General features: G+C 46.9%; 1 protein-coding gene and 1 long non-coding RNA gene across 4 annotated transcripts in view; one reads left to right on the forward strand and one right to left on the reverse strand.

Moving 5' to 3' along the window:
- The window catches only part of LOC132393025 (uncharacterized), a 60,505-nt gene extending 34,251 nt beyond the window's left edge, over window positions 1-26,254 (forward strand). Inside the window, exon 3 of the long non-coding RNA XR_009511731.1 lies at window positions 25,915-26,254. This is a non-coding gene — a long non-coding RNA (uncharacterized LOC132393025). The remainder of the gene's footprint in view (window positions 1-25,914) is intronic.
- The window catches only part of LOC132393023 (pleckstrin homology-like domain family B member 2), a 414,321-nt gene that overhangs the window by 36,604 nt on the left and 350,021 nt on the right, over window positions 1-27,696 (reverse strand). For all 3 annotated transcript variants that reach the window (XM_059967716.1, XM_059967715.1, XM_059967717.1), the window contains 2 exons: window positions 17,665-17,851; window positions 4,628-4,718 (listed from right to left, as the gene is read on the reverse strand). In XM_059967716.1, coding sequence (XP_059823699.1) covers window positions 4,628-4,718; window positions 17,665-17,851 — 278 coding nt within the window. The remainder of the gene's footprint in view (window positions 1-4,627; window positions 4,719-17,664; window positions 17,852-27,696) is intronic.

Consider the following 27,696-nt stretch of genomic DNA (forward strand, 5'->3'; position numbering starts at 1 on the left):
CAGGCCAGGCAGCATCTTGTATTACATCCACACAGTCATAGTGCGGGAGGAACTCAGCAGGCCAGGCAGCATCTTGTATTACATCCACACAGTCATAGTGCGGGAGGAACTCAGCAGGCCAGGCAGCATCTTGTATTACATCCACACAGTCATAGTGCGGGAGGAACTCAGCAGGCCAGGCAGCATCTTGTATTACATCCACACTGTCATAATGCGGGAGGAACTCAGCAGGCCAGGCAGCATCTTGCATTGCATCCACACTGTCATAATGCTGGAGGAACTCAGCAGGCCAGGCAGCATCTTGCATTGCATCCACACTGTCATAATGCTGGAGGAACTCGGCAGGTCAGACAGCATCTTGTATTACATCCACACTGTCATAATGCTGGAGGAACTCAGCAGGCCAGACAGCATCTTGTATTACATCCACACTGTCATAATGCTGGAGGAACTCGGCAGGCCAGACAGCATCTTGTATTACATCCACACTGTCATAATGCGGGAGGAACTCAGCAGGCCAGGCAGCATCTTGTATTACATCCACACTGTCATAGTGCGGGAGGAACTCAGCAGGCCAGGCAGCATCTTGTATTACATCCACACTGTCATAATGCTGGAGGAACTCAGCAGGCCAGGCAGCATCTTGCATTACATCCACACAGTCAGAATGCTGGAGGAACTCAGCAGGCCAGGCAGCATCTTGTATTACATCCACACTGTCATAATGCGGGAGGAACTCAGCAGGCCAGGCAGCATCTTGTATTACATCCACACTGTCATAGTGCGGGAGGAACTCAGCAGGCCAGGCAGCATCTTGTATTACATCCACACAGTCATAATGCGGGAGGAACTCAGCAGGCCAGGCAGCATCTTGTATTACATCCACACTGTCATAATGCGGGAGGAACTCAGCAGGCCAGGCAGCATCTTGTATTACATCCACACTGTCATAATGCGGGAGGAACTCAGCAGGCCAGGCAGCATCTTGTATTACATCCACACTGTCATAGTGCGGGAGGAACTCAGCAGGCCAGGCAGCATCTTGTATTACATCCACACTGTCATAATGCGGGAGGAACTCAGCAGGCCAGGCAGCATCTTGCATTGCATCCACACTGTCATAATGCTGGAGGAACTCGGCAGGCCAGGCAGCATCTTGTATTACATCCACACAGTCATAATGCGGGAGGAACTCAGCAGGCCAGGTAGCATCTTGCATTGCATCCACACTGTCATAATGCTGGAGGAACTCGGCAGGTCAGACAGCATCTTGTATTACATCCACACAGTCATAATGCTGGAGGAACTCGGCAGGCCAGACAGCATCTTGTATTACATCCACACTGTCATAATGCTGGAGGAACTCGGCAGGCCAGACAGCATCTTGTATTACATCCACACTGTCATAATGCTGGAGGAACTCAGCAGGCCAGGCAGCATCTTGCATTACATCCACACAGTCAGAATGCTGGAGGAACTCAGCAGGCCAGGCAGCATCTTGTATTACATCCACACTGTCATAATGCGGGAGGAACTCAGCAGGCCAGGCAGCATCTTGTATTACATCCACACTGTCATAGTGCGGGAGGAACTCAGCAGGCCAGGCAGCATCTTGTATTACATCCACACAGTCAGAATGCTGGAGGAACTCAGCAGGCCAGGCAGCATCTTGTATTACATCCACACTGTCATAATGCGGGAGGAACTCAGCAGGCCAGGCAGCATCTTGTATTACATCCACACTGTCATAGTGCGGGAGGAACTCAGCAGGCCAGGCAGCATCTTGTATTACATCCACACTGTCATAATGCGGGAGGAACTCAGCAGGCCAGGCAGCATCTTGCATTGCATCCACACTGTCATAATGCTGGAGGAACTCGGCAGGCCAGGCAGCATCTTGTATTACATCCACACAGTCATAATGCTGGAGGAACTCAGCAGGCCAGGCAGCATCTTGTATTACATCCACACAGTCATAATGCGGGAGGGACTCAGCAGGCCAGGTAGCATCTTGCATTGCATCCACACTGTCATAATGCTGGAGGAACTCGGCAGGTCAGACAGCATCTTGTATTACATCCACACAGTCATAATGCTGGAGGAACTCGGCAGGCCAGACAGCATCTTGTATTACATCCACACTGTCATAATGCTGGAGGAACTCAGCAGGCCAGGCAGCATCTTGTATTACATCCACACTGTCATAATGCTGGAGGAACTCAGCAGGCCAGGCAGCATCTTGTATTACATCCACACTGTCATTATGCTGGAGGAACTCAGCAGGCCAGGCAGCATCTTGTATTACATCCACACAGTCATAGTGCTGGAGGAACTCAGCAGGCCAGGCAGCATCTTGCATTGCATCCACACTGTCATAGTGCTGGAGGAACTCAGCAGGCCAGGCAGCATCTTGCATTGCATCCACACTGTCATAATGCTGGAGGAACTCAGCAGGCCAGGCAGCATCTTGTATTACATCCACACTGTCATTATGCTGGAGGAACTCAGCAGGCCAGGCAGCATCTTGTATTACATCCACACTGTCATAATGCTGGAGGAACTCGGCAGGCCAGGCAGCATCTTGTATTACATCCACACAGTCATAATGCGGGAGGAACTCAGCAGGCCAGGCAGCATCTTGTATTACATCCACACAGTCATAGTGCTGGAGGAACTCAGCAGGCCAGGCAGCATCTTGCATTGCATCCACACTGTCATAGTGCTGGAGGAACTCAGCAGGCCAGGCAGCATCTTGCATTGCATCCACACTGTCATAATGCTGGAGGAACTCAGCAGGCCAGGCAGCATCTTGCATTGCATCCACACAGTCATTTTCACTGAGGTGGTAGAATGGAAAAAACACAGAATGAAGTTTTAACAGTTACAGATAAAGTTCAGTACAGAGAGGCAATAAGGTGCAAGGCCATGATAAGGTAGACTGGGAGATGAGAAGTCCATCGGGGTAGAAGCTGTCCTTGAGCTTGGTGAGACGTGCTTTCTGCTCGATGGGGGGGGGGGGGGCGGGGGTGGTGAGGAGAGGTTTGTGGTGGGTGGAGTACAGACCAAGTGCATGGAAGGGAGACTAGCTTTTGTGCTGGACTGGCCTGCCCACAACTCTCTGCAGATTCTTGCAGCCTCGGACAGATTGCTGCCACAGCGGACTATGCTGGATCTGGATAGAACACTCCTGAGTTTCGACCTTCCCCTTCAATGTCCACTGACTTCAGCTTTAACAGTGATGGCCACACTTAATCAAACACTGTCTTGATGCTGGAGGCAATTACTTTCATCTTTGACATTCAGCTCTACAGTTGCACCAAGATGGACCCGGAGTGGTCAATGGGTTATTGCTAACAGCTTTGTTGACAACACCATTACCCACTTTGCAAGTGATGAACGTGTCAGAAGTAATGAAAATGGAATGGCATGATGGTGTATTCAGTACTGCAGCTGAACGTTGACTGGTTGTTGCAGAACCAGCCGTTTCTTGATATAAAGTGGAGTGAATCGATTTGGCTGAAGAGGGGATCTATGATGATGGGATACACAGGAAGGCCCTGTTTCCCTCAGCAAAATCAGATTTATCATCACATGATCTGAAATTTGTTGTTTGAAGGCAGAAGTACAAAATTATAAAACAAATCAACAGTCGAAAATAAAAGCAACAATGAAGTAGTGTCCATGGACAATTGAAAAAGCTGATGGCAGAGGGGAAGAAGCTGCTCCTGAATCATTGAGTGTGGTTTCACCGGCTCCTGTGCTTCCTCGTCGGTAGAAATAAAAGAGGACTCATCTCAGATGGTGAAGTTCCTTAATGATAGATGTTGCCTTCTTGAAGCACTGCCTGTTAAAGATGCCTTTGATGGAGCTGGCTGAGTCCACAAGCCCCCACAGCCTCTTTCAATCCTGTGCATGGAGCTCCTGAACCAGTCAGAATGCTCTCCACTATACATCTATAGAAGACTCGGTGACCTATGAAATTTCCTTGGACTCCTAATAGAACTGCTGGCTTGCCTTCATGACTGCATCAATGTTTTGGGCCCAGGAAAGGAGATATTGAAACCCAGGAACTTGAAGCTGCTCACCCTTTCCACCACTGACCCCTAAGGACTAGTGTGTAGTCCCAACTTCCTGAAGCCCACTATCAACTCCTTAGTCTGGCTGACATTGAGTGTGAGGATGTTGTTGTGACACCACTCAAACAGCTGATCTATCTCGGTCTTGTATGCCGCCTAGTTACTATCTGGCATTTTACCAGAATCAGTGCTAACAGTTGTTCAGAGACAGGGATCTAACATATTCATTGTAATATTAACAGAAAAGGAATAGTTGCCAGACCTTAAAATCACTGCCTGGAAGGTTGGCTGAGACCAGCGTGAAAACACTGACGGATCTTTGCTACTGTCAGTACTGTGTATGACCCACCCAATGTTACAACTTCTGTGTCGTGAGACAGCCCCGAACAGAGACTGTTTGTGAACTGCTTACAAGGTCTGTTTCTTTTGGCATAGAAGGTGACAATGAAATGAATTCAGGTTTGTAAACACTTGCAGAGCACTCAGAGCTCCTTGAGATAGAAATGAAGAGAGATTAAGCTGACGACCCCAGAGCTGGGAATGGAACTCACTTTGCTCTCGATGAGCCATGCTTTCTCAGCCTGAGCCTCCTTTAGAAGACGTTCCATCTCCTCAAGTTTTGCAACATTGAACGTACTGGCGCTGCACGCAAGCATACAAACCATGAAAAGCATGTTGAAAGTTAATAATGCAAAGAGAAGTAATGTTGATATTGAATCCTCATTCACCACTTGTGCTGGCAGTTCATTCCACACTCTCACCGCCCTCTGAGTGAAAAAGATCCCCTTATGTTCCCCTTAAACATTCCACCTTTCATCTTTCACCTCTAATTCTTGTTTCCCCCAACTTCAGTGGAAAAAGCCTACTTGCGTTTACCCTATCTATACCCCTCAGATTTTTGTATAGCTCTAAAAAATCTCCCCTCAATCTTCAATGCTCCAGAGAATAAAGTCCTAACGCATTGGACCGTTCCCTACAACTCAGGTCTTCAAGTCCTGACAACATCCTTGTAAATTTTCTCTGCACTCTTTCATTCATATTGACATCTTTCCTGTAGGTGGGTAACTAAAACTGCACACAATACTCAAATGAGGCCTTGTCAACATCTTATACAACTTCAATGTAACATTCCAACCTTCTCTCAGTACTTTGACTTATGAAGGCCAGTGTACCAAAAGCTTTCTTTACAGCGCCATCTACCTGTGATACCACTCCAATGAATTATGGATCTGTACTCCCAGATCCCGCTGTCCCAGTGTTCTACCACTCACCATGGTTTGTCCTCCAAAATGCAAAACCCCTTTTCTGCATTAAATTCTATTGCCATTTTCAGCCCATTTTTCCAGCTGGTCCAGATCCCATAGCAAGTCATGATAGCCTTCCTTGTTGTCCACTATGTTCCCAATCTTGGTGTCGTCTGCAAATTTGCTGATCCATTTTCCCACATTATCATCCAGATCACTGATAGAGATGACAAACAACAAAGGACCCAGCACTGATCCCTGTGGCACACCACTAGTCACAGGCCTCCAGTCAGAGAGGCAACCATCTACTACCACTCCCTGGCTCCTTCCACAAAGCCAATGTCTAATCCAATTTACTAACTCACCTTTAACGCAGAGTGATCAAAACTTCGTGACCAACTTATGATGTGGGACCTTGTCAAGGAACTTGCTGAATTCCAATTAGGCAATACCCACTGCCTTTCCTTTATCAGCTTTTCTGGTAAATTCCTGAAAAAACTCTATAGATTGGCTAGACATGACCTACGCACACAAAACCATGTTCACTATCCTTAATCAGTCCCTGTCTATCTATATATACTTATATAAATGGTTCTGTAGAATACCTTCCAGTAACTTACCCACTACTGACGTCAGGCTCACCAGTCTATAATGTTCTGGCTTATTCTTAAGCAACAGAACAGCATTAGCTATCCCCCAATCCTCCAGCACCTCACCCATGGTTAGGATGTTTTAAATATCTCTGCTGGGGCCCCAGCATCCCTGCATCTGCACTAGCCCCCACAGGGTGGGGTCCAAGGGAACACCTAGTCAGGCCCTGGGGACTTATCCACCCAATTTGCTTTAAAATACCTCCTCCTTTGTAATCTGTAATCTGTATATGGTCCATGAACTCACTGCTGTTCCCCCTCACTTCTATAGACTCTGTGCCCATCTCCTGAGTAAACATAGATGCAAACAACATCCATTGAAGATCTTCCCCATTCCTTTTGGCTGCATGCACAGATGTCCACTTCCAGAGGACCAATTTTGTCCATTGCTATCCTTTTGCTCTTAATAATTCTGTGGAAGCCCTCGGGATTCTCCTTCACCTTGTCTGTTCAGGCAGCCTCATGCCTTTTGCTAGCCCTCCTCATTTTCTTCTCTTGCATTTCTTACACTCCTCAAGTATCCCATTTGCTCCTACCTGCCTTTACCTGCTATGCATCTCCTTCTTTTTCTTATCCAGGGTCTAATATCTCTTGAAAACCAAAGTTCCCTAAACCTTTTTTCTATTTCAATCTTTTTATTATAAAGTTCCCTAAACCTGTAATCTTTGCTTTTTATTTTGAGAGGAACAAACAAATGCTGTATTCTTAGAACTTCACTTTTGAGTTTCACCTTTGCCAGAAAACAGCCTGTTGCAATCCACACTTGCCTGATCCTTTCTGATACCATCAAAACTGGCCTTTCTCCAATGTAGAGAAAAACCCATGGACCAGACCTATCCTTCTCTATAATTATGTTGAAACTCATGGAATTATGATCACTGTGCAAAGTGTTCCCTTACACAAACTTTTGTCATCTGCTCTGTCTCATTCCTTAATAGTATCACACTCTCCCTAATTTGGGACCTCTATTTACTGATTAAGGAAACTGTCCTGAGCACATTCGACAAACTCTATCATATCCAGCACTTTTACAGTATGGGAGTCCCAGTCAATATGTGGAAATGTAAATTCACCTATGATTACAATACATGCTTCTTGCAACAGTCTGCTATCTCTACAAATTTGCACCAGACAGGCTATTGGGAGAAGTCTCCACATGTGCCCTTACCAATGTCTGGATACCTTACCAAAGGCTGACAATGAGAAATGCAGTTCTCTTCAAACCTTCAAAGAGCCAGCACAGGCTCAATAGGCCACAACTCTTCCAGTGCAGATTCTACACTTTGCTGACTACTCCAGTGAAACCAGTTTCACTGAATACACCATATAAAAAACCTGAATGCATGGAGTGGGGAGCAATAGAGAGCACAACTTATCAACCAGCCAAACTGATTTTGCAAAGGATCCATACGGTACTCAGAGGGGAGGAGGAATCGGGAAGATAGGGGCTTGGGAGGGTTCAAGGCTTTAAACGATGAAACAGCAGAGCCAAAGCAAAGTCGGCACAGTGATACAACTGGTAGAGCCACTGCCTGACAGCTTCAAACCAAGGTCTTGGGAGCTCTGGTGAACCATAGGTCAGGACAGCCATTCATTTCTGATGTCCCATGCTGTCCATGTGAGGAGTTTGCACATTCTCCCCTTGACTCTGTGGGTTTCCCCAAGTGCTTCACTTTTCTCCCACATCGACAGGTGTATTTGTCAGTTTAATTTGCCCCTAATGTGCAGTGAGTGGTAGAATTTGTGAGGAGAAGAGAATGGCATGAATGTGATTGGTGTTGGATGGTCTGTACAGACTCGATGGGCCCAAGGGCCCATTTCACAATGTATGACTCACACCCCACCCTCTACTCCTCTTTTGATTTATTTACTGAGTCTGGAGTTCACTGTCCCGACAGTGTTTATCTCCCTTCCCTAATTGCCATCGAGATGGTGAAGGTGAGTTCCTTCGTGAACTGGTGACCCAGGGAGTTCCAGAATCCAGTCACTTGCTCAAGTTGTCTCCTGACCGTCTTGTGTTTGCCTGATCTCTTTGGCTGCCTTACTCCTTTCCATTCTGGAATTCTTCCCCTCCATCTATTGGCAGCATTTCATCTGCCCTTCAGTTCTCTCAGCACACGCCATTTGTCAACTGCAAAGCGATTGGCACAATTCGATGCAGCTCCTTCTCTGGAAGAACACCATTAGTCAGGTAACATCTGTGAAGGTCAATGTATCAGGCTGAGACAGTTCATCTGGACTGACAGAATAGAGGGAAGAAAGCCAGTATAAATATGTGAGGGAAACAAACTGGATCCAGGTGGTGAGGGTGGCAGGCAGATGGAGGAGAGGAGATTAGAGGTAGTGACAAAGGCTGGGAGATGACAAAGCGATGACGATGAAGCAATCTGCTAGGGTGAATGTGGAGCATGGAATCAGGTGGGTTGGGCAATCAAGAGCAGTAGGGGGAGGTGACCCAGTGGGTTGGGGGTGGGCGGATGGAGTGGGTGGAAGAGGGGAAAGAAATGGGGTGCTATGGATGGTATAGGAAGAGTGGGGGTAGATCAGGAGGAGAGAGGGGCAAAGAGTGGAGGTTACATGGAATTTGAGAGTTCAATGTTCATGCTGCTAGGTGCTCATCCTCCAGTTTATATTTAACCTCACTCTGGCAGTGGAGGAGGCCAAGGACAGGCAGGTTGGTGTGGGGATGGGGAGAATTACAATAGTTAGTAACTAGGATTCTATCCTTTTCAGCTCTTTGTCACCTCCCAGCCTCCGATGTTATTCCCACTCTCTTCTCCTGCAGTCCCCTCACCTGGTCACCTGCCAGTTCTTGCTCCATCCCTCCCCTCCACATTTTAAACACTAGCTGCTTCCCTCTTTCTTTCAATCCAGAAAAGGGTCTCAACCCAAACATGGCTGATCTTCCTTCCCAGATGCCGCCCGACCTACTGAGTTTCTACAGTACTTTGTGTGTTGTTCCAGCTTCCTGCATCTGCGTCTCTCAGGTCTCCATCTGCTTCGCACCCTGATCGTTTTACACCAGATGTCAGAGTTGAAGCAAGATCAAAACATTCCTGCTTTTAGGATGGCTAATCAGAGAGGTTAGAGACAGAGTAGATTTATTATCAATGACATGGTAGCACGCTGCTTTACAGTACAGGAGACCTGGGTTCAATTCCCGCCATGGCCTGTAAGGAGTTAGGATTCAAATGATTGGGGAATCCCTGCTATGAGAATCAGTTCAAAGATTTAAATTAACGTGATGCCTTGCCCTTCTCATCCAGCAATGTACTTCTGAAATGAAAACCAAAAGCAAACCTGCAGATGTTGGCAATCTAAAATGCTGAGTGAGTCAGGGAGCATCTCTGGAGAGAGAGGCAGTGTTAATGTGTCAGGTTGAGGAGCCTTTGTTGTGAGTCTGTTTCTCTTCCCACGGACACAGCCTGGCCCGTTGAGTATTTCAAACACTTTTGAAGGGCAGACAGCATTATAGCGTTGAAACTTTAAACAGAAAACAGGAAGTAACAATGACCACTGGCTGGCTTTCTGCAGGGTGGGTGTTAAACAGTAGCCCAGATCATCAGGGAAAGTTCCCTTGCCTCTGAGATCTTTCAGGTTCACACATTGTTTCTCCTGAAAGAGAGTACAACTCTCCCTCAGTACAGACGTACAATGTCCACCTCCATCATCCATCCCTGGAACAAATAAAGTGATCTGTAAATGTTAAAATGTTCTCTGTATGTTCATGGAAATGCCACGGTGGGAAGGGAGTTTGAAAATGTTCAATAGCAAGCAGCATTATTTCATCAATTCATTCGCTTTCAAATGCCTCAAGATGTCAGACTGACCAACCGGGAACAATGACACAGATAATAAATGGAAGGGAACAGATGGAGGCAGAGGTAGAGAAGAAAGTCAGATTCTTTCTCTCAGTGTAGAAATGTCAAGGACAATAGGATGTGCAGTTTTAAGGAGATGTATGGGATGCTTTTTGCAGAGTGGTAGGTGTCTGGACCAGGCTGTTAAGAGTGATGCTGGAAGCAGATAACTGAAAGGCAGTTAGATAGACTCATGAATATGCAGGGGATCACGTACAGGTAACTTGACATCATGTTCAGCACAGACATTGGGCCCAAGGACCTGTTCCTATGCCGTACTCCTCTACGTCCCATGTTAGCTTCCTGGCTGAACTGTAATAACATGGTGCACTGACACTACCACATGAAATGAAGTGAAGTAGGAAATATTCCAGCTTCTATTCCTTAATTTAAAAGTCAATGAAAGCCAGACTGGGCCATTTGCTGAAAGATCTCAAAACCCTCATTATCTTACCCAAAACCATCTTGTAGATGTTTTTTACTGCTTCAAATTACAAGCTACAAAGATTAGCCCCATATTTATCCAATTAGGAACTTTAATCTTCAGCAGTTTGGTGTTTGGAGACAACAGTTGATTTTACCAATAAACTACAGCTCAGGTTTCAGCTTTGCAGGTATGGTTCACGTCTAATTAATAGTGAGCACCTGGTTCAAACCAAACACTACAGGCTGGTTTCAATCACCTTGTGTGGAATAAACAACCCAACACAATTCAGCAGGTCTTGTGACCATTAAACATCACCTTGGTCTGGTGACAGCAACTTAGAATTATTGGGTTAAGTCCAATCTCATTCTCCATACAACAGACTTGTCAGGATGAAGCTCCAAGTGACCAGTGTTGGAATTTAGGATAGTGAGGTCTCATCAAGATTGTGGCAAACTTTGACGTGTGTACTAAGAGACTTACTGATTGCTCCTCTTCAACCTGCCCCTCCATGTACCTCCTAAAATAACCCATCTTTGGGATCAATAAGGAATCTGCTGGAGAACTCAGCAGATTGAGCAGAATCTATGGGGGTAGAGGAACTGTCCAATCCCTGCATCAGGACCGAGCAATTTTGGGTTCCTAGAAAACATCTGCTGGCATTGGAGAGAGAGGAAATTGCCACAAACGGCTGTGGAAGTAAAGTCATTGGGTATATTCAAAGTGAAGGTTGATAGATTCCTTATTAGACAGGGCATCAAAACTTACAGGCAGAAGCCAGGAGGATGGGGTTGAGAGGGATAATAAATCAAGTATGATAGAATGGTACAGTAGGTTTGATGGGCTGAATGGCCTGTTTCTGCTCCCATGTCTTATGAGTGGGGTAGGGAAGTGGCCAGTGTAAAGAGGAAAGGGGGAGTGAGACAGGACTGTTAAGTGATTGGTGGACTGAGGAGTGGTGAAAGACAGCGGATAGGTCCAGAAGGAGAAGGAGGGTGGAGTAGGATTCCAGTGGCAGGTGAATGATTGATGGAGACAGTCGGGGAGAGAGAAATGAGAGGCGCAGGGAGAGTGAGAAATGAGAAGCAGAGGGAAAGAGAGAAATGAGAGGCAGAGAGAGAGTGAAATGAGACAGTGGGAGAGAGAGAAATGAGAGGTAGAGGGAGAGAGAGAAATGAGAGGCAGAGAGAGAGTGAAATGAGAGTGGGAGAGAGAGAAATGAGAGGTAGAGGGAGAGAGAGAAATGAGAGGCAGAGAGAGAGAGAAATGAGACAGTGGGAGAGAGAGAAATGAGAGGCAGATGGAGTGACGTCAAGGAAGGGGGGATGTGAAGGTGAGGTGTTTCTTTGAAAATTATCTCCGCATGTCTAGTTTTGTTTCCCATTTTAAAATCCTCAAATATATGCCCATCTTTCTTTGAGCTTTGATCTTGCCTGCTCACACCTACAGAAAACATTGGGAAATGATCACATAACTTACACCCCTACGTGTCTAGCAAAGATACACCATCTCTGTTGGTCTTTCTGGGCTAGCCTGTGCCAGAGCTCACAAAACCTTACTCTTGTTACCTGTCCATTGTGACCATTCACAATGATTGCAAGCAATGGGGAAGACATGCAGAGGTCAGAGCTGGAGGAGCAGAGTGATCTTAGTGCAGTGTGGAGCCAGAGGATAGGGAGGTAATTGTTGCATTTTTGTCAAATGTACTGAGATATAATGAAAAGCTTTTGTTTGCGTCTTATCATTCCATTCATGATGACACCAGAGTAGCAGAGAAGGAAAACGGAATGCAGAACGTGGTGTTACAGAGGCCAAGGAAGTACAGTGGAAGCAGTCAAGCTCGTTAGGTGCAAGGGCTACAACAAGGTAGATAGTGAGATCAAGAGTTCATCTTTATCATACAAGAGCCTTCTAACAGCAAGACAAACTGCTATGAGCCTAGTTAATACACGTTCTCAAGCTTTTGTATTTTCTGCCCGACAGGAGAGGGGAGAGAGTGACCATTGGTGGGAGAGGACGATCGTGGTGGTAGAGAATGACTCGGGTGGGAAGGGGAGGCAGAACGAGGACACTCCTCAAACAGCCGTCATCCATAAGCACAGTGATAATGGGGAACTAGTCTTGTATGAGTTCTGTCTCAGGCATCAGGATCTGGGATCAGATTTACAGAAGAAGGGCAGTTGGGAAACCAGCTGACAGGTGACAGGTACATGAGGGATTCAGCAGCAGGCAATGAGGTGGTAGGGCAGGGGTGTGGTTTGGCTGGGAGATTCACTATACAATGGACTGAGAAATTCATTCTACAAAGTACTAATGCTCTGTGTCCCTGCTACTAGAACAGACTATGATACCTGAGCTGAGCATATTGCCAAATTAAATAAAAAAAAGAAACATAGAAAACCTACAGCACAATACAGCCCCTTCAGCCCACAAAGCTGTGTCGAACATTTCCTTACCCTAGAACTACCTAGGCTTACCCATAGCCCTCTATTTTTCTAAGCTCCATGTACCTATCCAGGAGTCCCTTAAAAGACCCTATCGTATCCGCTGCCGTTGCCGCTGGCAGTCCATTCCACGCACTCATCACTCTCTGCGTAAAAAACTTACCCCTGACATCTCCTCTGTACCTACTCCCCAGCACCTTAAAACTATGCTCTCTCAGGTTAGCTATTTCAGCCTTTGGAAATAGCCTCTGACTATCCACACAATCAATGCCTCTCATTATCTTGTACACCTCTATCAGATCACCTCTCATCCTCCGCGCTCCAAGGAGAAAAGGCCAAGTTCACTCAACTTATTCTCCTAAGGCATGCTCCCCAATCCAGGTAACATCATTGTAAATCTCCTCTGCACCCTTTCTATGGTTTCCACGTCCTTCCTATAGTGAGGTGATCAGAACTGAGCACAGTACTCCAAGTGGGGTCTGACCAGGGTCCTATATAGCTGCAACATTACCTCTTGGCTCCTAAATTCAATCCCATGGTTGCTGAAGGCCAATACACCATATGCCTTCTTAACCACAGAGTCAACCTGCGCAGCTGCTTTGAGTGTCCTATGGACTCGGACCCTAAGATCCCTCTGATCCTCCACACTGCCAAGAGTCTTACCATTAATACGATATTCTGGCATCGTAATTGACCCACCAAAATGAACCACCTCACACTTATCTGGGTTGAACTCCATCTGCCACTTCTCAGCTCAGTTTTGCATCCTATCTATGTCGCGCTGTAACCTCTGACAGCCCTCCACACTGTCCACAACACCCCCAACATTTGTGTGATCAGCAAATTTACTAACCCATCCCTCCACTTCCTCATCCAGGTCACTTATAAAAATCACAAAGAGTAAGGGTCCCAGAACAGATCCCTGAGGCACTCCACTGGTCACCGACCTCCATGCAGAATATGACCCATCTCCAACCACTCTCTGCCTTCTGTGGGCAAGCCAGTTCTGGATCCACAAAGCAATGTCCCCTTGGATCCCATGCCTCCTTACTTTCTCAATAAGCCTTGCATGGGGTACCTTGTCAAATGCCTTGCTGAAATCCATATACAGTCGGCCCTCCTTATCCACAAATTCAACCAACCACGAATCGCGAAAACTTCCAGCACTTGTTGTTCGAGCATGCAAAGACTTTTTTTTCTTGTCATTATTCCCTAAACAATGCAGTATAACAACTATTTTACATAGCATTTACATTGTATTAGGTATTATAAGTAATATAGTGATGATTTAAAGTATACTGGAGGATGTGCGTGGGTTATTGTGGATCGGATCGAAAAAATAGTAAGTTCTTACTAAGTAAGTCGGAACAGGTACATCCGGTATTATTTAGCGTCAGTTAGTCAAATGTTTGTCTTTGTATATAGTTTATATTTTACCTTTCTCTGCATATAAAACACTTCAGAAAGTAAGTTTCAGCACTGGGCTCGAGAAGTTCCAGAGTTCGATCTAGTGACAGATCGCTCCCGAGTGCACTCTGCACCGTGCCGGGTTGATGTGGAGGATCAAACACCCAAAACTCCAAAACCCAATAATTAAACCACTGCGTTGCTTAGTAATAATTGTAGCTTTCATCAGGGCAGAGCCTTTCTCACTTTATCCTTTAAAATTGTTCCGATCATTGACTGACGTAGCCCAACGCTTTTCCAATGACCGATGGCATTTCACCTCTTTCCGATCGCTTTATTATTTCCACTTTATTTTCAATCGTTATCGTGATTATTTTCATGAATAGAAACTCTGCGGATTCAGATCACTACCGTTGGGTCCTAATGTCCACTGCACTGAGACCAGTTAAATAAGGTCTGGGGTTCCGCTGGGTCCTAAGAGCCACAGCATTGAGACACGTTGAATAAGGGGCTTGAGCATCAGCCAATTTTGGTATCCGCAAGGGGTCCCGGAACCAATCCCTCACGGATAAGGAGGGCCGACTGTACACTACATCTACGGCGCTACCCTCATCACTGTGTTTAGTCACCTCCTCAAAAAATTCAATCAGGCTCGTAAGGCATGACCTGCCTTTGACAAAGCCATGCTGACTATTCTTGATCATATTATACCTCCCCAAATGTTCATAAATCCCACCTCACAGGATCTTCTCCATCATCTTATCAACCACTCACTGGTCTATAATTTCCTGGGCTATCTGTACTCCCTTTCTTGAATAAGGGAACAACATCTGCAACCCTCTAATCCTCTGGAACCTCTCCCGTCCCCATTGATGATGCAAAGATCATCGCCAGAGGCTCAGCAGTCTCCTCCCTCATTTCTCACAGTAGCCTGGGGTACATCCCATCTATCCCGGTGACTTATCCAATTTGATGCTTTCCAAAAGCCCCAGCACATCCTCTTTCTTAATATCTACATGCTCAAGCTTTTCAGTCCACTATGAGTCATCCCTACAATCGCCAAGATCCTTTTCCATAGTGAATACTGAAGCAAAGTACTCATTGAGTACCTCTGGTTCAATACACACTTTTCCACTGTCACACTTGATTGGTCCTATTCTTTCATGTCTTATCCTCTTGCTCTTCACATTCTTGTAGAATGCCTTGGGGTTTTCCTTAATCCTGTCCACCAAGGACTTCTCATGGCCCCTTCTGGCTCTCCTAATTTCATTTTTAAACTCCTTCCTGCTAGCCTTATAATCTTCTAGATTTCTATCATTACCTAGTTTTTTGAGTCTTTCGTAAGCTCTTCTTTTCCTCTTGACTAGATTTACAACAGCCTTTGTACCCCATGGTTCCTGCACCCTATTATCCTTTCCCTGTCTCATTGGAATACACGTATGCAGAGCCCTGCACAAATATCCCCTGAACAATTACCACATTTCTTCCGTACATTTCCCTGAGAACGTTTCCAATTTATGCTTCCAAGTTCCTGTCTGATAACCTCATATTTCTCCTTACTCCAATTAAACATTTCCCTAACCTGTCTGTTCCTATCCCTTTCTAATGCTATGATGGAGATAGAATTGTGATCACTATCTCCAAAATGCTCTCCCACTGAGAGACCTGACATGTGACCAGGTTCATTTCCCAATCCCAGATCAAGTACAGCCTCTCATCTTGTAGGTTTATCTACATATTGTGTCAAGAAACTTCCCTGAACACACCTAACAAACTCCACCCCATCTAAACCCTTCACTCTAGGGAGATGCCATATTTAGGAAATTAAAACCTCCCACCACAACAACCCTGTTATTATTATACCTTTGCAGAATCTGTCTCCCTATCCGTTCCTCGATGTCCCTGTTACTATTGGGTGGTCTATAAAAACACCGAGTAGAGTTATTGACCCCTTTCTATTCCTAACTTTCACCCATAGAGACTCAGTAGACAATCTCTCCATGTCTTCCTCCTTTTCTGAAGCCCCCACACTATCTCTGATCAACATTGCCACGCCCCCACCTCTTTTGCCTCCCTCCCTGTCCTTTCTGAACCATCTAAAGCCTGACTCTCAAAGTAATCATTCCTGTCCCTGAGCCATCCAAGTCTCTGTAAATGCCACAACATGATAGCTCCAAGTACTGATCCACACTCTAAGCTCATCAGCTTTGTTCATGATGTTTCTTGCATTAAATTAGACACATCTCAAACCATTGGTCTGAGCACATCCCTTCTCTATCACCTGCCTATCCTCCCTCTCACACTGTCTCCAAGCTTTCTCTATTTGTGAGCCAACTGCCTCTTCCTCTGTCTCTTCAGTTTGGTTCCCACCCCCCAGCAATTCTAGTTTAAACTCTCCCCAATAGCCTTAGCAAACCTCCCCACCAGGATATTGGTCCCCCTGGGGTTCAAGTTCAACCCGTCCTTTTTGTACAGGTCACACCTGCCCCAAAAGAGGTCCCAATGATCCAGAAATCTGAATCCCTGCCCCCGCTCCAATCCCTCAGCCACGCATTTATCCTCCACCTCATTCTATTCCTATACTCACTGTCACGTGGCACAGGCAGTAATCCCGAGATTACTACCTTTAAGGTCCTGCTTCTCAACTTCCTTCCTAACTCCCTGTAGTCTGTTTTCAGTACCTCCTCCCTTTTCCTGCCTATGTCATTGGTACCAATATGTACCACGAACTCTGGCTGTTTTCCTTCCCACTTCAGGATATTGTGGACGCGATCAGAAACATCCTGGACTCTGGAACCTGGGAGGCAAACTACCATCCGCGTTTCTTTCCTGCGTCCACAGAATTGCCTGTCTGACCCCCTGACTATAGAGTCTCCTAATATTGCTGCCAGAGGCACGGCCACTGTTGTTTCCCCAGGTAGGCTGTCCCCACCCCCAACAGTACTCAGGCAGGAGGACAGCCACAGGGGTACTCTCTAGCATCTAACTCTTGCCCTTTCCTCTCCTGGCTGTTACCCACTTATCTGTCTCCCGAGGCCCCAGTGTGACTACCGCCTATAGCTCCTCTCTATCACCTCCTCACTCTTCCTGACCAGATGCAGATCATTGAGCTGTAGCTCCAGTTCCCTAACACGGTCCCCAAGCTCGACACACTTGGTGCAGATATGGCCGTCTGGGAAGCTGGGAGTCTCCCAGACATCCCACATCTGATACCGGGCACAGAAAACCGGCCTCACACACATACTTCCTGTCTGTATTCTACACAGGCAACTTACCTTGCCTCAACCCGTTATTGTCAAAGCCCTGTTGAGCCAAAGCCTTCCTACTCTGTCTCCCTCTACTCCATCACTTGCTCCTCCAATGGCCTCTGTATAAATCTGTCTTCTTTTTAAACTCTTCTCACTGACTCACTTACGCAGTCGTGCCCCCTTTAAACTGCTGAAGAAATAAATGAATCCCGTCTGCCCGTACATGATCCATGTACCTCCATTCTCTGTCTATCTAAAAGCCTCATCAAAGCCCAATTGCATTTGTTCCCAGTAAACAAGACAACTTTTACCTGGAAATATTGTCAGGGGAACACGCAGACAAGTTGGTGTCTGCACTGTCAGAGCTGCCCAAGCTGAGGGCATCAAGTGCACTGTCCTTGCAGCCATTGTCAGTACAGAGGGCTTGCTCCAGCCCAGTGCGAGTTTGGACCTGGGATTTCACTCTCTGCTCCTCGGTGGCACGGTGAAGCCGGGGTCCTGAGGGAGCACAAAACAATATCTTGGTCAATCTACAGAACAAACCAGGCACAAATCAGACCAAACGACTCAGGGCAAGGCAGCCCCTGGAGCCCAACTCCAACCATAACTGTGGTGAGGCCCTGGTATCTATTGTTGCACGGATAATAATGCCTCAGGAAAAAGGCGCACTTCATCAGGGACCCCTACCCTCCGGGCCATGCCTTCTTCTCAATGCTGCCATTGGCCAGGACATACATGAGCCCAAGGACCAACACGTCGACCTTCAACAACTGCTTCTTCCCCACTACCACCCTGGCCATGAACTGACTTAATGCTTTCTCAGTGTACATCTTCCTCAATGTGCACCAATATTATATCTATTATATTTATGCTCATTTTGTCATGCAAGCTATGAAAAATTTATTTTATATTCCATCGTGGCTGATCTATTTTCCACTCAGACCCAATTCCCTGCCTTCTCCCTGTAACTTTTCATGCCCTGACTAATCAAGAACCTATCAACTTCTGCCTTACATATCACTTGGTTTCCACAGCCACCTGTGGCAAGGAATTCCACAGATTCACACTCTCCAGCTAAAGAATTCCTCCTCATCTCCATTCTAAATCGTCCCTCTATTTTGAGGCTGTCTTCTGGTCTTAGACTCCCACACCACAGGAAACATCCTTTCCATGTCCACTCCATCAAGGCCTTTCAATATTCAATAAGTTTCAATGAGATTGTGGTAAACTACATATACCTGTCTGGACACACCCCTCTGCTGACGGCTCCTGTGGATCCTCCCACAGACCCCTGTATAAAGGTGATTGGAGGCACTGCTCCCCCACCCCCCCCCCCCCAGTCTCCAGGATGTCGTGGTCTCGTTTGCTGCTAATAAAAGCCTATCGTTCACCTCCTGTCTCTGGGAGTTATTGATGGTGCATCAGAGATCACCCCTCATTCTTCTAAACTCCAGTGAGTACAGACCCAGAGTCTCAATCAGTCTTCAAACAATAACCCTTTCATTCCCCGAAGAATTCCTGTGAATCTCCTCTGCATCCTCCCTGATGTCAGCACATCCTTTCTTAGATAAGGAGCCCAAAAACTGCTCACAATACTCCAAGAGAGACCTTAACAGTGCCTTATAAAACCAAAACATTATATCCTTGCTTTTATAATCTAGTACTCTCCAAATTAATGCTAACAATGCATTTCCTCTCCACTGAACTAACTTTTCCTGGGATGATTCTCACTGTTCTAATTGTCCTTGGGGCCATTCCCACTGAACTAACTTTCCCTGGGGCCATTCTCACTGTTCTAATTGTCCTTGGGGACATTCTCATTGAACCAATTGTGCCCTGGGGCCATTCTCACTGAACTTACTTTCCCTGGGGCCATTCTCACTGTTCTAATTGTCCTTGGGGCCATTCTCATTGAACCAATTGTGCCCTGGGGCCATTCTCACTGAACTTACTTTCCCTGGGGCCATTCTCACTGTTCTAATTGTCCTTGGGGCCATTCTCATTGAACCAATTGTGCCCTGGGGCCATTCTCACTGAACTTACTTTCCCTGGGGCCATTCTCACTGTTCTAATTGTCCTTGGGGCCATTCTCATTGAACCAATTGTGCCCTGGGGCCATTCTCACTGAACTTACTTTCCCTGGGGCCATTCTCACTGTTCTAATTGTCCTTGGGGCCATTCTCATTGAACCAATTGTGCCCTGGGGCCATTCTCACTGAACTTACTTTCCCTGGGGCCATTCTCACTGTTCTAATTGTCCTTGGGGCCATTCTCATTGAACCAATTGTGCCCTGGGGCCATTCTCACTGAACTTACTTTCCCTGGGGCCATTCTCACTGTTCTAATTGTCCTTGGGGCCATTCTCATTGAACCAATTGTGCCCTGGGGCCATTCTCACTGAACTAACTGTCCCCTTTGACACAATGTGTTTCCTTGGATATTAAGCTCCCAGCTATATCATCCCTCAGCCATGATTCAGTGATGCCCACAACAAGCTATGATGTTGTTGGGATAATGGAGACATGGCTGCAGGGAGATCAGACCTGGGAAATGAATGTACAAGGGTATACGTGGTATTGTAGGGACAGAAATGTGGGCAGAGGGGGTGGGGTGGCCCTGTTGGTGAGGAATGAGAGTCAGTCCTTTGCAAGGGGGGACATAGGGTCAGGAGAAGTAGAGTCTGTGTGGATAGAACTGAGGAACAGTAAGGGCAAAAGGACCCAAATGGGTGTTGTCTACAGGCCACCAAACAGTAGCATGGATATTGGGTGCAAGTTGAATAGGGAGTTAACACTGGCATGTGGCAAAGGTAATGTTGCAGTAGTTATGGGGGATTTCAACATGCAGGTGAACTGGGAGAATCAGGTTGGTGCTGGACCACAGGATAGGGTATTTGTAGAGCGCCTATGGGATGCATCCTTGGAACAGCTTGTACGAGAGCTGACCAGGGACAAGACTATTCTGGATTTAGTGTTATGTAATGAACAGGATTTGATAAGCAATCTTGCAGTAAAAGAGCCATTAGGAGGTAGTGACCATAATATGATAAGTTTTTATCTGCAATTTGAGAAGGATAAGGGCAGCTCGGAGGTGTCAGTGTTGCAGTTGAACAGGGGAAACTATGGAGCCATGAGGGAGGAGCTGGCCAAAGTTGACTGAACGGATACCCTAGCAGAAAAGACAGTGGAACAGCAATGGCAGGTATTCTTGGGAATAATGCACAAGGTGCAAAATCAGTTCATCCCCCAGAGAAGAAAGGATTCAAAGGGGGGAAAGGAGCCACAGTGGTTGACAAAGGAAGTCAGAGATTGCATAGCATTAAAAAAACAGGAAGTATGACAGAGCTAAGGTGAGTGGGAGGACAGATGATAGGGAAGTTTTTAAGGAACAACAGAACTTAACTAAAAAGGCAATACGGGGAGAAAAAATGAGGTACGAACGTAAGCTAGCCAGGAGTATAAAGGAAGATAGCAAAAGCTTTTTTAGGTATGTGAAGAGAAAGAAGATAGTTAAGAACAATGTTGGGCCCTTGAAGAATGAGTTGGGTGAAATTGTTATGGGAAACAGAGAAATGGCAGAAGAATTTAATGAGTACTTTAGATCTGTTTTCACTAAGGAGGACACAAGCAATTTCCCAGATGTATGGATGGGCCAAGGACATAGGGTAACAGAGGAAATGAAACAGATTGACATTAGGAAGGAAATGGTGATGAGTAGACTGATGGGACTGAAGGCTAACAAATCCCCAGGTCCAGATGGTCTGCATCCTAGGGTACTAAAGGAGGTGGCCCTGGAAATTGCGGATGCATCGATAATCATTTTCCAATGTTCCTTAGATTCAGGATCAGTTCCTGAGGATTGGAGAATGGCTAATGTTATCCCACTTTTTAAGAAAGGAGGGAGGGAGAAAACAGAGAACTATCGACCTGTCAGCCTGACATCGGTGGTGGGGAAGATGCTAGAGTCCATTATTAAGGATGAAATAGTGGCATATCTAGATAGCAATGATAGGACTGGGCCGAGCCAGCATGGATTTACCAAGGGTAAATCATGCTTGACTAATCTGTTGGAGTTTTTCGAGGATGTAACCAGGAAGTTAGATGGGGGAGATCCAGTGGATGTAGTGTACCTCGATTTTCAGAAGGCATTTGATAAGGTCCCACATAGGAGATTGGTGGGTAAAATCAAAGCTCATGGCATCAGGGGGAAGGCATTGACATGGATAGAAAACTGGTTGGCAGATAGAAAGCAAAGGGTAGTGGTGAATGGGTATTTCTCGGAATGGCAGGTGGTGACTAGTGGGGTGCCACAGGGCTCGGATGAAGGCATTGAGAATAACATCAGCAAATTTGCTGATGATACTAAGCTGGGTGGCAGTGTGACATGTGATGAGGATGTTAGGAGAATTCAGGGTGACTTGGATAGGCTGGGTGAGTGGGCAGATACTTGGCAGATGATGTTTAATGTGAATAAGTGTGAGGTTATCCACTTTGGGAGTAAGAACAGGAAGGCAGATTATTATCTGAATGGTGTAGAGTTAGGTAAGGGAGAAATACAAAGAGATCTAGGAGTCCTTGTTCATCAGTCACTGAAGGTGAATGAGCAAGTGCAGCAGGCAGTGAAGAAGGGTAATGGAATGTTGGCCTTTATTACAAAGGGAATTGAGTACAAGAGCAAGGAAATCCTTTTGCATTTGTACAGAGCCCTGGTGAGACCACACCTGGAGTATTGTGTACAGTTTTGGTCTCCAGGGTTAAGGAAGGACATCCTGGCTGTAGAGGAAGTGCAGCGTAGATTCACAAGGTTAATTCCTGGGATGTCCGGACTGTCTTACGCAGTGAGGTTAGGGAGACTGGGCTTGTACACGCTGGAATTAAGGAGATTGAGAGGGGAGCTGATTGAAACATATAAGATTATTAAGGGATTGGACAAGATAGAGGCAGGAAATATGTTCCAGATGCTGGGAGAGTCCAGTACCAGAGGGCATGGTTTGAGAATAAGGGGTAGGTCATTTAGGACAGAGTTAAGGAAAAACTTCTTCTCCCAGGGAGTTGTGGGGGCCTGGAATGCACTGCCTAGGAAGGTAGTGGAGGCCAATTCTCTGGATGCCTTCAAGAAGGAGCTAGATAGATATCTTATGGATAGAGGAATCAAGGGACATGGGGACAAGGCAGGAACTGGGTATTGATAGTAGATGATCAGCCACGATCTCAAAATGGCGGTGCAGGCTCGAAGGGCCGAATGGTCTACTTCTGCACCTACTGTCTATTGTCTATCATACATGTCAATCTGTAACTGTGCTACAAGTTCATTGACCTTATTCTGTATATTGTGTGCATTCAAATATAGCAGCTTTAGCCCTGTATTCAGCCTTTCCAATTTTGTCCCCCTTTTTCCATTGCAATTCATTCTGTTGACTGTAATTTTGCCTTGTCGTTAGCCTGTTGTTGCTAGCACTCTCACTGCCTGTTTGTAAACCATCTGCCCCATCCTCAACACTATCACTTTGATTCCCTCCCCCCACCAATTTAGTTTAAACCCTCCCCAACAGCTCGAGCAAACCTGCCTGCAAGGATGTTGGTCCCCCTCGGGTTCAGATAGAACCCATCCCTGTTGTACAGGTCGCACCTTTCAGAAGAGATCCCAATGATTCGGAAATCTGAACAGCTGCCCCTACACCAGCTCTCAGCCATGTATTTATCCATCGACTGCTCCTATTCTTACCCGCACTGGCACGTGGCACAGGCAACAATCCCGAGGTCACTACCCTGCTGGCCCCGCTTTTCAGCTTTCTACCCAACTCTCTAAAATCTCTCTTCAGGACCTCCTCACCTTTCCTACATGTATCATTGGTGCCAATCTGTACCAAGACTCCCGGTTACTCAGCACCCTTTAGAATGCCGTGGACATCCCTGAGCCTGGCACCAGGGAGACAACATACCATCCAGGTGTTCCTATTGCACCTACTGAATCTCGTCTCTATCCCTCTGACTGTGGAATCTCCTGTCAGCACCGCAGTCCTCTTCACCTCTCTTCCCCTCTGAGCCACAGTGCCAGACTCAGTGCTAGAAACCTGTTCGCCGTGGCAACCCCTGGTAGGTCATACCCCTCAATAGCATCCAAATGCTCATTACTGAGCGGTAAGGCCACAGGTTACTCCACACTGGCTTCCCATTTCCCTGCATTCTCATAACAGTCTCCCAGTTACCTGCCTCCTGCAACCAAGGGGTGACGACCTCCCTGTAGCTCCTATAAATCATCTCCTCGGTCTCTCGAGTGAGCTGATGGTCACAGAGCTGCAGCTCCAGATGCCTAACGTGATCTCTGAGGAGGAGCAGAGTGCACCTGGTGCAGATGAGGTTATGTGGGAGGATGCAGGTCTCCCAGAATACCCACATCACAAACAGGGAACAGAATACCCCCTGGGGCCATTACCACTGTTCTAACTGTACCCTGGGGCCATTCACACCACACTAACTGTACCCTGGGGCCATTCTCCCCACACTAACTGTATCCTGGGGTCATTCTCCGCACACTAACTGTACCCTGGGGCCATTCTCCGCACACTAACTGTATCCTGGGGTCACTCTCCCCACACTAACTGTGTCCTGGGGTCATTCACACCACACTAACTGTACCCTGGGGCCATTCACACCACACTAATTGTGACCTGGGAACATTCTCCCCACACTAACTGTGTCCTGAGGTCATTTTCCCCACACTAACTGTATCCTGGGGTCATTCTCCGCACACTAACTGTATCCTGGGACCATTCACACCACACTAACTGTGTCGTGGGACCATTCTCCCCACACTAACTGTGTCGTGGGACCATTCTCCCCACACTAACTGTGTCCTGGGGTCATTCTCCCCACACTAACTGTGTCCTGGGGTCATTCTCCCCACACTAACTGTGTCCTGGGATCATTCTCCCCACACTAACTGTGTCCTGGGGTCATTCTCCCCACACTAACTGTGTCCTGGGATCATTCTCCCCACACTAACTGTGTCCTGGGGTCATTCTCCCCACACTAACTGTGTCCTGGGATCATTCTCCCCACACTAACTGTGTCCTGGGGCCATTCTCCCCACACTAACTGTGACCTGGGGCCATTCTCCCCACACTAACTGTGTCCTGGGATCATTCTCCCCACACTAACTGTGTCCTGGGATCATTCTCCCCACACTAACTGTGTCCTGGGGTCATTCTCCACACACTAACTGTGTCCTGGGGCCATTCTCCCCACACTAACTGTGTCCTGTGGTCATTCTCCCCACACTAACTGTATCCTGGGGTCATTCTCCCCACACTAACTGTGTCCTGGGGCCATTCTCCCCACACTAACTGTGACCTGAGGCCATTCTCCCCACACTAACTGTGTCCTGGGATCATTCTCCCCACACTAACTGTGACCTGAGGCCATTCTCCCCACACTAACTGTGTCCTGGGATCATTCTCCCCACACTAACTGTGTCCTGGGATCATTCTCCCCACACTAACTGTGTCCTGGGATCATTCTCCCCACACTAACTGTGTCCTGGGGCCATTCTCCCCACACTAACTGTGACCTGGGGCCATTCTCCCCACACTAACTGTGTCCTGGGATCATTCTCCCCACACTAACTGTGTCCTGGGGTCATTCTCCACACACTAACTGTGTCCTGGGGCCATTCTCCCCACACTAACTGTGTCCTGTGGTCATTCTCCCCACACTAACTGTATCCTGGGGTCATTCTCCCCACACTAACTGTGTCCTGGGGCCATTCTCCCCACACTAACTGTGACCTGAGGCCATTCTCCCCACACTAACTGTGTCCTGGGATCATTCTCCCCACACTAACTGTGACCTGAGGCCATTCTCCCCACACTAACTGTGTCCTGGGGCCATTCTCCCCACACTAACTGTGTCCTGGGGCCATTCTCCCCACACTAACTGTGACCTGAGGCCATTCACACCACACTAACTGTGTCCTGGGATCATTCTCCCCACACTAACTGTGTCCTGGGATCATTCTCCCCACACTAACTGTGTCCTGAGGTCATTCTCCCCACACTAACTGTATCCTGGGGTCATTCTCCCCACACTAACTGTGACCTGAGGCCATTCTCCCCACACTAACTGTGTCCTGGGGCCATTCTCCCCACACTAACTGTGTCCTGAGGTCATTCTCCCCACACTAACTGTGTCCTGGGATCATTCTCCCCACACTAACTGTGTCCTGAGGTCATTCTCCCCACACTAACTGTGTCCTGGGATCATTCTCCCCACACTAACTGTAACCTGAGGTCATTCTCCCCACACTAACTGTATCCTGGGGTCATTCTCCCCACACTAACTGTGACCTGAGGTCATTCTCCCCACACTAACTGTATCCTGGGATCATTCTCCCCACACTAACTGTGTCCTGGGATCATTCTCCCCACACTAACTGTGACCTGAGGTCATTCTCCCCACACTAACTGTGTCCTGGGATCATTCTCCCCACACTAACTGTGCCCCGAGCCCATTGTCTCTGTTCTAACTGTCTTTGAGGCCATTCTGACTGAAATAACTGTGCAGTAACAGATAAGGAAAGAAGAAGGACAAAGAAGATAAAGAAGGAGCCTCCCATATACTTACCTTATCCCAGCCTGATCTTGAGGTAAATATCTGGTAAGTTCTTTCTTCTTCCCTCTCATGTTTGTAACTGCAGCTAATTTCCATGCCCATGGCAGTAAATCTGAAGTTGAACATGTCTTTCTGTGACATTTCCATCGTTTTGTCTCTACCGTGCTTGCTACAGACTTGAGTTATCATGTTGCCTCCTCTGACCTCATGCCAAACTGGCAAGCATTTGGCTATTCTTCCTGGCCAAGATTCACATTTAACTGTCATTCAACCATACATGAATATAGCCAAATGAAACAGAGTTCCTCTGGGGCCAAGGTGCAAACTAATCTCCTCTGCCTTCACAATGTCCATATCTCTTCATTTGCCTTACACTCATGTGCCAATCTAAATATCTCTTAAAAATCCTGAATGCATCTGCCTCCACCACCAGCCCAGGCCCCCACCACTCTGAGTTAAAAACTTGCCTCTCACATCTCCTATAAAATTGCCCCCACTCACCTTCACTGCATGCCCTCTGGTATTAGACATTTCAACCTTGGGAACAGATACTCCCTGTCTACTCTATCTATGCCTCTCATAATCTTATAAACCTCTATCAGATCTCCCTCAGCCTTTGCTGCAGTCAGTCAGTCAGCAAGGTCCCTTCCCAACTATTTCCACTGGTGTCCACCGTTTGTCTAACACCGTGTGCCAGCTACCATTTTGCTTTACTACACTTTTACAACAGAATGTCAGCTCATTGATGTCTCTACCTCATGATCATGTCTTGGGCTCTCCATTGTCTCTGTTCAGAGCTCAAAGTCTCCTCCAACCATCGTATGGTGGTCCACATGCCCACCTGTCACATGGCAGACTGGGGTTCAATTCCCACTCATCCCCGACCTGGCTGAGGAAGTGGAGGGAGGAGTTAGTGAATTTGCTGAAGACACAAAGGTTGGGGGTGTTGTGGATAGTGTGGAGGGCTGTCAGATGTTACAGTGGGACATCGATAGGATGCAAAACTGGGCTGAGAAGTGGCAGATGGAGTCCAACCCAGATAAATGTGGGGTCCGAGTCCATAGGACACTCAAAGCAGCTGCGCAGATTGATTCTGTGGTTAAGAAAGCATACGATGCATTGGCCTTCATCAATCATGGGATTGAGTTTAGGAGCCAAGAAGTAATGTTGCAGCCCCCTTGGAGTATTATGCTCAGTTCTGGTCACCTCACTACAGGAAGGATGTGGAAGCCATAGAAAGGGTGCAGAGGAGATTTACAAGGATGTTGCCTGGATTGGGAAGCATGCTTTATGAGAGTAGGTTGAGTGAACTCGGCCTTTATTCCTTGGGGTGATGGAGGATGAGAAGTGACCTGATAGAGGTGTATAAGATGATGAGAGGCACTGATCGTGTGGACAGTCAGAGGCTTTTCCCCAGGGCTGAAATGGCTAGCACGAGATGGCACAGTTTTAAGGTGCTTGGAAGCAGGTGCAGAGGAGATGTCGGGGTAAATTTTTTTTACACAGAGAGTAGTGAGTGTGTGGAATGGGCTGTCGGCGATGGTGGGGGAGGTGGATACGATAGGGTCTTTTAAGAGACTCCTGGACAGGTACATGGAGATCAGAAAAATAGAGGGCTATCGGTAACCCTAGGTAATTTCTAGGTTAAATACATGTTTGGCACAGCTTTGCGGGCCAAAGGACCTGTATTGTGCTGTAGGATTTCTAAGTTTCTATTTCATTGTATGCTTCAAT

Source organism: Hypanus sabinus, chromosome 4 (assembly GCF_030144855.1).
Source record: "Hypanus sabinus isolate sHypSab1 chromosome 4, sHypSab1.hap1, whole genome shotgun sequence".
NCBI classification, from domain to species: Eukaryota; Metazoa; Chordata; class Chondrichthyes; order Myliobatiformes; family Dasyatidae; genus Hypanus; species Hypanus sabinus.